The sequence below is a fragment of the Peromyscus maniculatus genome, chromosome 14, assembly GCF_049852395.1.
Source record: "Peromyscus maniculatus bairdii isolate BWxNUB_F1_BW_parent chromosome 14, HU_Pman_BW_mat_3.1, whole genome shotgun sequence".
Taxonomy (NCBI): Eukaryota; Metazoa; Chordata; class Mammalia; order Rodentia; family Cricetidae; genus Peromyscus; species Peromyscus maniculatus.
In genome coordinates, this window is record NC_134865.1 from 77,777,353 (window position 1) to 77,791,051 (window position 13,699).

The following is a 13,699-nucleotide window of genomic DNA, read 5'->3' on the forward strand; positions in this document are numbered from 1 at the left end:
CTGTGCTGGAGTGCTCTGTGGGGCATCCCAGGGTTCAGCTCAGTTCGCCCCAGCCATCTCAGCTGAGCTGTTTCCTTGAACACAGCAGGAACCTGAGCAGTAGAGGTCCCTTTAGCTGGAGTAGGAGGGACTTGCATAGTACTACTCAACATTTGACTCGTGTTAGTTTGCACTTGACCAACACGAGCCGCTTTTGTTCACACAGCAGCCATGTGCAGCTCCCCTACCTTTCAGACGTGCGTGGATGGGGTTACTCCCGGTACTGAGTCCATCTCTGTGCTCACATGCATATGGGCACATGCATTTGTGACCGAGTGTCAGGTCTAATGTGTAGCTGTCTGATGGAAGCCACATGTGCTATGTTGTATGCTAGTCAGAGCAATAGACTGTGCCATGGAATTCCGCTATCGGTATTCCAAATCAGCTTAATCTGGAAGGCTCGACTCTTTGTATTTAAGATGTAGGTAAAGGCCTCCTCTAAGAGTTTTGAGTATTGTTACAGCCTCTGGGCCATTTTTATGAAGTAACTAGGCCTACAAGTAAAGAATCAGGAGTAGAAGACAACTGTTGTATTTTGTGCTAACACTGTTGATCCTGCTTTCCTTTGTGGAAAGAGTCTTGAAAGTTTATTTGGTGTGATAGTTTGTTCTAGATTCTGTAAGAAAAACTTGACATCTGTAAGCCTTGCCCATGGAGACATGATTAGTTAGAAGTTTAGCACATACTTTTCTAAGAAAGTATGCAAGGTGAAATAGTATTGAAAGGACTGTAGCTTCATGGTCTTTTAACATTTATTAAAAGTAAACATTCTTGGGTGAGAGGGTTGGATAGCTCAGTGGTAGAGGAAGGTCCTGAGTTAGACTCAATAATGCAAACAAAATAAGATTTCTTAAAAGTAAGAATTACTCAGAGATACAGCTCTGTGGCAGAGCTCATGGTTAGCATTTATGAAGCTTTAGGTGGAGTTCCCAGCATTCCAGAGGAGGGGTGGTGGTGGTTCAGTACTCACTACAGTGTTCATTTTAAATTTGACTTGTTTGGAGAGCTGCTGTTTGCCCTTGTAGATGAATCTACCCCCAAGTGATTGTATTTTATTTCTGTACTTTTGAGTAATACATGTGGATTGGTTTTTGTCTTTAATTTGGTGTTTGGAAATTTATAGGTGTACTTGGTAGACTATGGACTTGCTTATCGGTACTGCCCAGATGGAGTTCATAAAGAGTATAAAGAAGATCCCAAAAGATGCCACGATGGCACACTAGAGTTCACCAGCATCGATGCGCACAATGGCGTGGGTATGTCCTGTTGTGTCTACAGGGGCCTGGTGTGTCCATGGTGGCCTGTGCTGATGTTTCCGTCTGAATTTCTGCCCTTAATTATGCTAAGTAAATAAGTAAACTGATAAAGAATACTGGAAGAAGCAGAGTAGGGTAAGAAAGGGGCAAATCTTTGGCTCCTATAGTTGAGTAAGACCCTCGTGCATGGGATAATTGGACTTGTGGGTTCCCACAGCTCACCTCTGTGCAGCTTTATTTTCTATGTCCTGGTTCTTAGAGAACACACCTTCATAGCGTCCTGCTTTCTTCATGGCTAGTAGCTTATGTTTTGTGTAAGCTAGCTTGGTCCATTCTCTGTGCTCTTTGCTGTGGTGGACCTGACAGTGTTGAGTGTCAACATTTTAGTATCTTCAAGTCTCCCAAAGATAACAGTGAATGGGAGGTGTTTTATTTCCTAGACCAGTGGTGGTCTAGGAAAAACCGTAAGGTTTCTCAGTTTGGGTTTTAATGATTTCTTAGTTGGAGATAAAGATTTCTTTTATATAGCCCGGTGTTCAGTGCTTTCATTACATGCAGACAGATGTTCCTGCCACAGGCAGACCTGAGTGGACTGCTCTCTTTCCGGATGGCTGTTGTACTGTACTTGATTTTCTCTTGTGTTTGTAGCCCCATCACGACGTGGCGATCTGGAAATACTTGGTTATTGCATGATCCAGTGGCTCAGTGGCTGTCTTCCTTGGGAGGATAACTTGAAAGATCCTAACTATGTTAGAGATTCTAAAATTAGGTAAGAGTCAACTTACATTATTTTGGGTTGGTTGGTGATAGGGCAGAGGGTTTTAGTCAGAATTTCTTGACAGGATCTATGGCGTTTTTGTTTTCTAGATTTTTGTTTTTGTTTTTTTCGAGATAGGGTTTCTCTGTGTAGCTTTGGCATCTTTCCTGGAACTCACTTGGTAGCCCAGGCTGGCCTTGAACTCACAGAGATCCGCCTGGCTCTGCCTCCCGAGTGCTGAGATTAAAGGCGTGCGCCACCGCCGCCTGGCTTCTTTGATTTTTGTAGGCAGTGCTTTTTTTCCGAGCAGCCCTCCTGCCTCAGCCTCCCGAGTGTCGCTGTTGTAGGCTTGTCACGGTCGCCGCACCTGCTCAGTGATGTCTAAGGTAGAGACGAGGGCTAGACAGCAAGGCTCTTTGAACTTGGCTGTTTTCCTTAGACGCCCTGCCTGCTGTCCGTCCTCTTAGGAGCTGAGCTTGGGAACTGTACTTGTAACCAAGGACTCCTTCTTTCCTCCACAGATACAGGGACAATGTTGCAGCTTTGATGGAGAAGTGCTTTCCTGAGAAAAACAAGCCAGGTAGGGAAGGCTTCCATAGATCTTCATAGAGCTTTTGTTTTTCTGGGAAGAAAAAAGCCCACAACTTGTGAGCCTGCACAGTGAGCTGGTCGGTGCGCTTTGGAGCCTCACACAGTTGCCCTTTGCCTTCAGCAGGGAGACACGTTTTGTTTTCTTAGCCGGTGTTTCTGGGGGTTGTATTAGGTGCCGGAGACTGCTGTTGGTGCCGGCTGCATCCTACCCCCCCCCACCCCCCTTAGGATGCTGGCCCTCAACGCTGGGCGCTGCGGATGAGTACATAACCGCGATTTTGTTAGCACACTGTGTTGTTAGTCCTCTGGAGAAGAAGGAAACAGGAAGTGGTATTGGGAATGTAGAGGCGGCACAGAGAGCAGGGAAGGGTTTCCATTTGGAGCAGGGTGGCCAAGGACAGCCTTGTGGAGGGGGCACTGTAGCATTTGTAGGGGAGGTGAAGAAGTAGCTGTGTGGAGGGCGGGAGACTGTGCTAGAGGGTGTGAGAATTGTGTCCCTTTTGGTCATCATGAGGTCATTGGTGTTTACTTTGATCAAGAGTCTACAGCTTGAAATAGAAAGGATGCCCATGACCTTATTTTCTAGAACAGTGGTTCTCACCCTTCCTGATGCTGTGACCCGTTGATATAGTTCCTTACGTTGTGATGACCCTCAACCATAAAGTTATTTTCGTTGCTACTCCATAACTCTAATTTTGCTACTGAAATGAATTGTAATATAAATAGCTGATGTGCAGGGTAGTCTTAGGTGATCCCTATGAAAGGGTTGTTTGACACTCCCCAGGGGTCATGACCCACAGGTTGAGAACCACTCTTCTAGAGCCACGGCCTGCCTCTAGTTCCTGGTTGAGGGAGGACCCCTGAGGGTAGGATTGGGGAGTCCCCAGCAGTGTGCTCTTCTGTTATCATCCATTTCTGTCCCGGTCCTGGCCTGAGTGCACTAAGACTTCTGATGTGTGTATGTCTGTGGTGCTCCAATACATCTACATTCCATTATTTATGTGTTTTACTGCATTTCTAGATCTTGTCTGTTGCACATGGCTGATTTCCCATCCAGACTGCCTGCAGTTCAGTTTGACTATATGTGTCACATTCAGGTGACCTAGCAGCCCATCTTCAAGACTTCCTTTATCTTTTGGTGTTTTCTTTGTCAGAACTCTGTAGATTCTATTCTTCAAATTGTTCTTTTTGTCTATTCCTGAATCATACTGTCTCTGACATTGCAACTTTTTCTTCAATCTTGCTGGCTGGCAGTATCTGGTGGTTTGAGTACTCAAGTGTTTTTTTTTAAAACCTGACTTTTTTTTTTTTTTTTTTTAATTAAAGAATTTTTCAGCGGGGCGTAATGGCACACACTTTTAATCCCAGCACTTGGGAGGCAGGGGCAGGCGGATCTCTGAGTTCAAGGCCAGCCTGGTCTACAGAGTGAGTTCCAGGACAGCCAGGGATACAAAGAGAAACCCTGTCTTGAAAAAAGAAAAGAAAAAAAAAAAGTGTGTGTTTGAGTTTTTCCCCTGTCTAAATACCACATGCATGCCTAGTGCCTGCAGAGGCCAGTAGAGGGCATCAGATCTCCTGGAACTGGAGTTAGAGGTGGTTGTGAGTCACCATGTGGGTGTTGGGAATGGAACCCACATTCTTGGAAGAGCAGCCAGTGCTCTTAACTGCCGAGCCATCTCTCCAGCCCTTGACTTGGTTCTGACCGCACTTGTGTTGAAGTTTTAGCATCACTGCAGTTCCACACACATGGTCCCTCATGTCTGCTGGGCGTTGAGGTTGCAGTGGTTCTAGTGTGACTGGAGAACCACTGCCTTTGTAACCCCGCCTCTTCCGCCCCACGGTGGCAGCAGCTCTTCATTAAATCCCTCCTGAAATTCCGGTTGTATTTTGGTCTCTGCAGAAATCTTGCTGTCATCACAGTCACATTGGGTAACTGCTGCCTTTTTCTTCTATGTTAAGTATTCGGATTTGAACATTTGATTTCCAGGTTTTAACAGTATATAAGAGTAGGGCAGATTTTTATGTACTTTTACCCCGTGTTCTATACCATGCTCTGTCTACCTATTAGTTTTAGCAGCTTTGCAGACTCTGCAGGAATTTTGTTGTTTCCTTTCCCTCTGCTTCCATCCCTTTGTGCCACTACTTGGTTTCTCTGTGTAGCTCTGGCTGGCCTTGAACTTGGGCCCCTCCTGCCTCAGCATCCTGAAAGCTAGGGTTACAAGTTTGCATACCAGGAGCACTTTGTCCTAGACCTTGGTGCAAGCACAGCCGTGCTGTTGCTCCTGAAGACACTCTGATGCCCTGTGACCTACTCTCTACCTTTCGACACCAGCTAAAGCCAACTTGGCTGTTCTGTTCTGTATAGACAGTGGTGATGGTGGAGTCTACTCTCTTTCCTCTTGTTTTGCCAGACACACTGATGTTTGTTTCAGAAGTTTTTAAAAATACCTTTTTATTAATTTTTGGATGCTTCATGTCTTCATACAGTGTGTTTTGATCATACTGCCTTGGGGGTTTCGGATTCCTTTTTTTCTGGTTAAGTTAGTGGAGATTTGAGACCCTACTGTATCTCAGCTCTCCAGACTAGAGCCTGGCATACAGTGGCACTTAAATAGTTAAACTAGTGGTATACTAGTGGTATACTAGTATAACATATACTAGTGGTACACTAGTATACTAGTATAACATATACTAGTGGTACACTAGTATAACATATACTAGTGGTATATGTGCATCTGTGGCTGGATACTGCTGTGGGAAAGAGCATCATGTGTTAATGTGGAATAGAGGAGAGACTGAAGAGATGTTGGCTTGAGCTTCGAGGGTAGAATTTTCAGGGAGATTCATGGGGAAGAGTTTGGGGCTTGGTCAGGAGTAGGGGTTTGTGGTGATGGTTGCGTAATCCAGGACCTGAGGATAAAGAAGCAGTGGACGCCCTGTGTGAGGGCCCGATCCTGCCAGGGGAGGTTTCTCCTCATGCAGGGCACTGCCTCAGTGGCCAGGAGGCCTTGGCCTCTCGGGACCTGTCTCGCTGCTTCTTGAATCTGCTCTCTGGGTTCTCTTTCTCACCTCCTAGCTTGCAGCTTTCTGTTGCAGGACCGATGGCTTCTAGGGTCACTGCAGCTCAGGACAAACTACTTTCTGAATTCCTTTTATATTTACATTTTATGTGTGTTTGAACATGTTCTCTATTGTCTCTTATGGTTGCAGAAATGTCTTTTACATTGTATCTCAAAGTATGTTGTTTTACTTACCTGATACTTTTTGCATAATAAAAGCATACATTGCATCGAGCTCTGATTGAGAACAAGGTTTCTATTTTAATATGTTGCCCTTACTTGTATTGTAATTTTACACTGACCATGGACTGTTTTCTTAGGAATGAGATAGACATATTGTGTTTGTGACTAAAAGTAATAAAATGATTGTGTTATTGTTTTAGGTGAAATTGCTAAGTACATGGAAACTGTGAAATTACTGGACTACACTGAAAAACCTCTTTATCAAAATTTACGTGACATTCTTTCACAAGGACTAAAAGCTATAGGAAGTAAAGATGATGGCAAACTGGATTTTAGTGCTGTGGAGAACGGAGATGTGAAGACAAAACCAGCCTCAAAGGTGAATCTGGGTGTGGAATGACCCTGTAGGCTTCTTTTGATTCAACTTAACAGGCACTGTAGGCAGGTGAAGCCTTAGCTCAGCAAGAAAGTATGGGTGGTTGGTGGTTAAGGATTTATTTATTGCTCGTGGAGGGCAGACCGGCAGTAGAGCATGGAGAGGACTAGGAGCAGGGGTCTTTGGAGTTCTCACGTCCAGGAGCAGGTCTGCATGTCTGAAAGGACCTCACCTGTGATCAGAGATCAGGTATGGATGGGGCACTGGACCTCACTTGTGATGGAGATCAGGTGTGGATGGGGCACTGGCGTTTGAATGGAGGCGGTCTTTTCTGCTGAGTCACCTTTTAGTCTTGCCTCAGTTTCTCTTTTTTAAATGGATATGGTGAAAAATTTTCTGTTTGAAAGTTGGCATATGGCTTGGCTTGGCATGTCTCCATACATGCACAGGATCTTTAAAGGAATGTTAGGTTTCTCTGCATTTAAGGACCTCAGTGGTTAGCAGAGAAATGTGAAGAAGTAGTGGCCAGTTCGGTGGACGTACTGTACGTGTGTAAGGAGCTGTGGATGCCTCTAGGGTTAGATTTTATAGTTATGCATTGTTAGTTATCTACTAGTTACGTTTGATAACTGTTGAGGAACTTGCTGTTTTAATGTCTGAAGTTTATTAAACACTTTTTTTTGGCTTTTTGAGACAAGGTTTCTCTGTGTAATCCTGGTTGTCCTGGAAATCACTGTGTAGACCAGGCTGGCCTTGAACTCAGAAATCTTCCTGCCTCTGCCTCCCAAGTGCTGGAATTAAAGGCATGAGTCACCACGCCCAGCTTCAGTGTCTGAAATTTAATGAGCATTGGAGAGAGAAATGGTTTAGATCAATGTTTCTCACTAACCACATTGTGCTTCCTCCTCCAAGTAGGTCCAAACGGTGGGAATCTGCAAAGGAAGCAGGGAGGTTGCTCAGGGCACCCTTAGTGCAGATGCTCACTTTTCAATTAGCAAGGTCTAGAGAAAACTACTGTGGAAGCTAGCTCTAAATACTAATGCAAAGAAATCTGTGAGCAGAAAGACACATGCTGACACACTCTTACAGCTCTACGATTGTGAAGCTCCTTGTAGTCACATAACTGAAGTAAATACTTAGTTTAGCTGGTAACTGTAAAGTCTACTAGATTTCTTCGGCTCTTGTATCCAAACCGGGAGTAAAAGTATGAAAACCAAATTTTCCCCTTGAAAGCCAGCAGCTACCCATGGAGAATTTCTTCTTCATCTTTAACCGACAGAGAAGGTGGATGTTTTAAAGGTGGATGATGGATTTACTTTCTTTGGATAGCACTGTTCTTTGAAAGTTTTTCTGTAGAGCCTGGACTCACACAGTCCATCTGCAGATGTATATCTCCCTTTCACAAGGTCTGCCTTAGCTGCATCTGCTCTTCTTTGTGTTTGTATTTGTCTTCAATGCCAGGTCCAGGTTGGAAATGAGGCTTAAGTGGAGACCCGATAGTGCCCTACATTGCATGTGTCTTTCTGCTCATGGAGTTCTTTGCAGTAGTGTTTAAAGCTAGCTTCGACAGTGGTTTTCTCTCAATTTTGCTGATTGAAAAGTGAGCGCCTGCAATGAGGGGGTACCTGTGCAACACCTTCTTCCTTTGCAGGTTCCTGTGGTTTAAACCTCCTTGGTGGAGGAAGCTTGGTGTCTTAGGCAGCCCACTTCACGGCTGAGTGGGTTAATTAGCTGCAGAGAGTAACTGACCTTACAGTTTTCTTGTGTCCACATGGTTCTTAAGGCTGGAGACTTCCTGTTGCATAACTTTCATGTTGAAAGCTTCACTGAAGGCAAGAAAGAGGACGTCTGAATATTGAACTGTTGGGAACTTTGTTTCATCTGCTTGGGGACTTTCCTGTATTCAACGACATGTGGCTATTCTTTGTAGTAAAAGGAAATTATGAAACACTAAGATTGGCCTGTGGCAAGATGATGAAGCTGCTTGGTAGTTAGACAACTGAAGTAAGTTCTTAGTTTGGCTGGATTGTCACCTTAGGGTTTGTAAAGTGAAGTGGGGCAGACCAGGGTAGTTTGTTTGCTTTGTCACCCGACCCCTGCCACCCTTCCCTGGAGAGGGGACCTAGGGTTTCATGTTCGTTATGTACATACTCCTGCTGAGCTGTCTCATCCCCAGGCCCCACATCACTGTTGATTGTCCATAGAGGCTTTCACTAACTGCTCCGACTGGCCTGAGCTCACTCTGCAGTCCAGGTTGGCTTTAATCTTGGAGTCCCATGCCTCAGCCTATTGAGTGTTATAATTGCAGAAGGTGTCTCCCCTAGTGGACTGCACATTGATCTGCACTTACTGAAAAGACTTGGGTCCTCTCTTGCTAATGCTGGCTTCACGATTACATCTGATAGTGAGGGTTCTTTAACATCACTCTTTAGAACTGACTGCTGATTGGGGCCCTTTTCACTTGAATGTAAGTGTTAGAGCTAGATTATTTCCACAGAATAATTGTGAGGTTTTGATTGAGATTGCATGGATGTGCTGGGTCAGTTTTGGAAGAATGGCTGTCTTTACAGCATTCTCTTCCATGAATGGAGCTTCCCTTAGGTGTTCTTTCACCCTGCCTCAGTTGTGTCAACACACACACACACACACACACACACACACACACACACACACACACACACACACACACACAGAGTGAGTGCATAAATGGATAAGTGTGTGTACATGTGTGCGCACCCTGCGCAGGTTAAGAGGGCAGTTTGTGGGGCAGTTTTGTTCACTGTTTCCATCATGTTCTGGGAATTGGACACAGATTTATCAGGTTTGGTGGTAAGTGCCTTTACCCTCAAGCCAGTTAGCCCACTGGTTCCCCTCGACATACCCTTTGTGGTTTTCTGTTGTAGAGACCATACACATCTTCCATTTATAATTTGTTTCAGTGGTTTAATTGTTTCTTTGTGTCTTTTGTTGTCTGTAATAATCCCAAACCTTCCCTTCGTGCCATTCAGTTGTCTTCTGGATTTTGCTGTTTCTAATACGTAAATACTGTGATGGTGATTGTTGTATTTGTCTAGCTGGACAGTTTCTTTTTCCTTTCTCTCTCTTCATTTCCCTCTTTTGATTTCATTCTTCTTATATAGCCCAGGTTAGGTTCCAACTCTGGCTCTTCCTGCCTCAGCCCCCTACATCCAGAGATTACAAGCATGCACTACCATAACCAATTGCTTTTGCTTTTAAAAACAGTTTCAGTGGGGTTAGAGAGGTGACTTAGTGGTTAAGAGCACCTGCTTGAGCAGAGACCCCAGGTTGGTTTCCCAGAACTTATGCTTGACAGCTCATAAATGTCCATAACTCCAGCTCCAGGAGCATGCAGGGCCTCCAGCCTCTGTGGGCACCTGCGTGTGTGTGTGTGTGTGTGTGTGTGTGTGTGTGTGTGTGTGTGTGTGTGTGTGTGTGTGTGTTAACAAAACTAATAAAAATAAAATTGTAAAAACTTTCCATCAGCTTTTAAAATCTCCTTTTAGGCTTCAAATAGATTTATAAATGTTTGTATGTGTTCTTAACCGCTGAACCATCTCTTCAACCTCTTTTCTTTTCTCCTTTTGTCTTTGGTGTTTAACTTGCTGGTGTGACTTTTCTCTTTGCATTTATATTGAGTGGAAAACGCTCTGCCTGGATTTGCTGGATTATTGTGTCTGTGAATCTGACTTTTACATCTTACAAAGCTGTTTTTCTTTTCCTCATAGTTTGGGATTTGAACTCAGTAGTGTTAACACTTTACCTCTTGGAGACTCTGTGGCCATCAGGCTTGTGACCTGCCCTTCCTCCCTCGGTGCCTCAGTTCTCTCCCTAGTTAAAGGGTGGAGCTCTTGAGTCCTTGCTTGGGTCTTGGTAAATCTACCATGAAAACTAGACTCCTGGTCTCTGGCTTTTGCTCTGTGTGTCTCTTATGTTCTCATTTGACATCTGTTCTGGTGAGTCTAAGGAATGAATGATTTTGATTCTTCTGCCTGCCGTCAGGCCTTGCTCTGGTGGGCCACTGTAGAGGGTGTGTCTCCTTTTCAAAGGGGTTTTAAATGCACAGCCCCCCATTCCACCCCCATCTTCCCCACCTGGCCAGCACTTTCTCTTTTTCTTTCTTTCTTTCTTTCTTTCTTTCTTTCTTTCTTTCTTTCTTTCTTTCTTTCTTTCTTTCTTTCTTTCTTTCTTTCTTTCTTTCTTTCTTTCTTTCTTTCTTTCTCTTTCTCTCTTTCTCTCTTTCTTCTCTCTCTCTCTCTCTCTCTCTCTCCCCCTTCCTTCCTTCCTTCCTTCCTTCCTTCCTTCCTTCCTTCCTTCCTTCCTTCCTTCCTTCCTTCCTTCCTTCCTTCCTTCCTTCCTTCTCTCTTTCTCTTTCTTCTTTCCCTCCCTCCCTCCCTCCCTCCCTCCCTCCCTCCCTCCCTCCCTCCCTCCCTCCCTCTCTCTCTCTCTCTCTCTCTCTCTCTTTCTTTTTTTTCTAAGACAGGGTTTTTCTGTAGCTTTGGAGCCTGTCCTGGACTAGCTCTGTAGACCAGGCTGGCCTCGAACTTGGAGATCTGCCTGCCTCTGTCTCGAGTGCCTCTGCCTTTGAGAGCCACCACAACCTGGCTGCACTTTCTGGTTGGGATTACTGGTGACGGTTGTAGAAAGGTGTTCCCCAGCGTGGGTCAGCGGTGACTAGGACCACACCTCACTTCCTGGATGTGCCTTGGTTCTCTTGGTCACTGCTCTCAGCGGCTCTGTGGGAAGTGCTGCCTTGTGCCATCCTGCTTGATGCATACTGGTTCTAAATGGTTGTTTGGGGCTCACTTCTTGAGGTTTTAGTCAGGAAGAAGCTGTGAATTCTTGTCTCCTAAATATCCCCACTCTTATTTTCTAACACATTTTAACTTGTTTGTGTGTGGATGTTTAGACTTAATTAGAATCTGTATCCATTCCCCCATAAGAGGAATGTCGCCCTCCTCCAGCCCATGTCTCCTGTTGGTTCTCTGTGTGCCCTGTGTCCTTGGTGCTGTGGAGTTCTTGAGTTCTGTATTTCTGTTACTATTTTTTATTGCTACTTTGTCCTTTCTCTTGGATTCATTTTTTTAGAGTATGTGCTCAAGTAAGGTTTTGTTTTGTTTGTTTCTTTCTTTTTTTGAGAGATTGAAGAGAGTTATAAATGGTAAACTTTATGAATCCACAATTTCCAAAAATGGTGCTGTTTGTTCCACTGAAAGAGCAATTTGGCCAAAGACACTGCTGTGTTAGCCCTCAGCTTCCAGTTCGGTTAATTCTGTTTGTTGCTGATTTCTGTTTCCCCCCTACATTTGTGGCCCCTTGCTTTTTCATTCTATTCCATCTTCCTGCTTTTCACCACAGAATGTGTATGTGTGTGTGTGTGTGTGTGTGTGTGTGTGTGTGTGTGTGTGTTAGTTTAAACCTCATGTATGCTTGGTACTTGGTGAACCCTTGTGTAAAGATATAACACTCATCTTGGAACTTGAGAAATGAATCTTTGTAAGCATTCAGGTACTCCCCCCCACCCCAAGATCTTTGCTGATATCTGGGAGAGCGGGAATCTAGCTTTTCTTCTGCACATCTAACTCTTGTACATTTTCTCTATTCATGAAACTGATCTGTGCACTTCCAGCTCACTCATCTTATTTATTCGAATTTTCAGTCATGGTTTAGGGGACTTAGTGATTTTCTTTGTGTCTCTTTATCCTTTTTCATTAATTAAATTTGTTCTTGAACATGTACAGAATGCATGCTGACCTCTCACCCCACCTGTCCTGTCTTCTTCCTTCAGATAAATCTCTCTCATATTCCTGTCATCTACTTTGTGACCTACTGAGTTTAACTAGGACAGTCTGTGTGACCATAGGTTCTGGAGCTCTTGTTGGAGCCTGGTGGGGTCACAGTTGGAGTACAGCTGAGGACAGTGACTGCCCTTCTCCCAGAATTTGTTGGCAGCCAATAGATCAGCAGGGATGGGTAAGGCCCCAGGAGCCTCTCCCATCCATGACTGTTTTACTGTGGGACAGCCTCTTAGGGCTCTTTATGGATAGGAATTGCTGTTTTTTAATGACTCTGAGCATAGACACTCTGTGTGCTGTTTGGGCTTAGTGTCCTTCTTTTTTGGTTCTGTAACTTTCCTTAGATTTTGTTCATCACCCCAGTTGCCCATTTACCTGTTGAATGTTTTTCTTACAGTGTCTACTGCTGGTGATATGAGAGAATGAGAGAGATTGGTGGTCATATGGGAATTTCTGGTGTCAGGACTCCTTGCTTCTCCATTTCCTCTGTCTAGTCTGGAGGTATTTCATACAAATACTTCAGGCCATTCCTGCAGGTTTTATAAGACTGTCCTGGTCTGCGTGTTGATCACCTGGAAGCTCTGACTCTTTGCTACTCACATCAGTTAAACCAGTGCTAAACTATGGGGATGGGAGCCAGGCCTCAGGAATGCTCAAAGGCTTTTTGGATGCTTCCGTCACGCAAATGCAGTTGAGAACAGCCGCAAATCAAATGTGAATTCTAAGACCTATTTAGACAATAGCCTCTTTGTAGATAGGCATATCTGATAGTGGGCATTTAAGTAGATTTTTCAGCTCCACAACCAGTTTTTATGTATGGCAATGGTGCCTACCTGCTCTGTTTTGATTTGGTCTTTGTGTACATGTGCATCTGGCTGTGAGATACAGGAGACTATTTGGTACAGTATCAGTGCCTTGAGCTCTTGAAAGAATTGATCTCTTGAAGCAACAACAGGCATCTTATAAGACATCCCTAAGGTCAGGTGATTGAGTTTTCTCTAATCGTGATCAAGTTTTAGAGAATGCCAAGCATGCATACCATTGCATTTTTAATAAGGGATGAATTTAAAAACAAATTTTCTGTGGTAATAATATTGCATTCTTTCTTGCACAAGGTGATAAAAGAGAAGCATGGGTGCTCAGAGCTGTGGCCAACACATTCAAGCAGTGGATCTGAGGTGGAGTGCTAGCGTTTGTTTTTTGTTTTTACTTTGATTCTTTGTGGATTTCATATTATACATTCTGATCATACTTACCTCCCTGTCCCCTCGCATCTGCCTTCTGCCCTTACAACCTCCTCCCCCAAAAAAAGAACAAAACAAAACCAAATTTTAAAGAAAAACCAGAAAACCAAACCAAACCAAAATAATCATCATCATCATCGTGATGTTGTGGAAGCTGTAGTGTGGCCTATTGAGACACACAGTTTACCCTTTAGTCTGTTCATCTTTACTGTTGGTTGGTCTTGCTCTGGTTTCTGCGGCACCACTGATAGTGGGCTCTCCCTGGGGCTCTCTTGGATGTCCTGTTGTCGTCCTGTGTCAAGGAGATCCTGCTGCTTTGGATCTGTAGGTGTGTCCTTGTCACATGCTCCAACAGTTCATAGATGAAGTGGATGTTGGGGT

General features: G+C 44.3%; 1 protein-coding gene across 8 annotated transcripts in view; it reads left to right on the plus strand.

Annotated features, from left to right (window-relative positions):
- Vrk1 (VRK serine/threonine kinase 1) overlaps positions 1-13,699 on the plus strand; it is a 79,175-nt gene that overhangs the window by 50,650 nt on the left and 14,826 nt on the right. For 4 of the 8 annotated variants that reach the window (XM_076551344.1, XM_076551339.1, XM_042261139.2 and 1 more), the window contains exons 8-12: positions 1,163-1,295; positions 1,944-2,064; positions 2,574-2,632; positions 6,086-6,264; positions 13,190-13,252. In XM_076551344.1, the coding sequence (XP_076407459.1) occupies positions 1,163-1,295; positions 1,944-2,064; positions 2,574-2,632; positions 6,086-6,264; positions 13,190-13,252 (555 nt within the window). The remainder of the gene's footprint in view (positions 1-1,162; positions 1,296-1,943; positions 2,065-2,573; positions 2,633-6,085; positions 6,265-13,189; positions 13,253-13,699) is intronic. The other 4 variants (XM_006971702.3, XM_076551340.1, XM_016005899.3 and 1 more) reach the window with 1 other exon arrangement.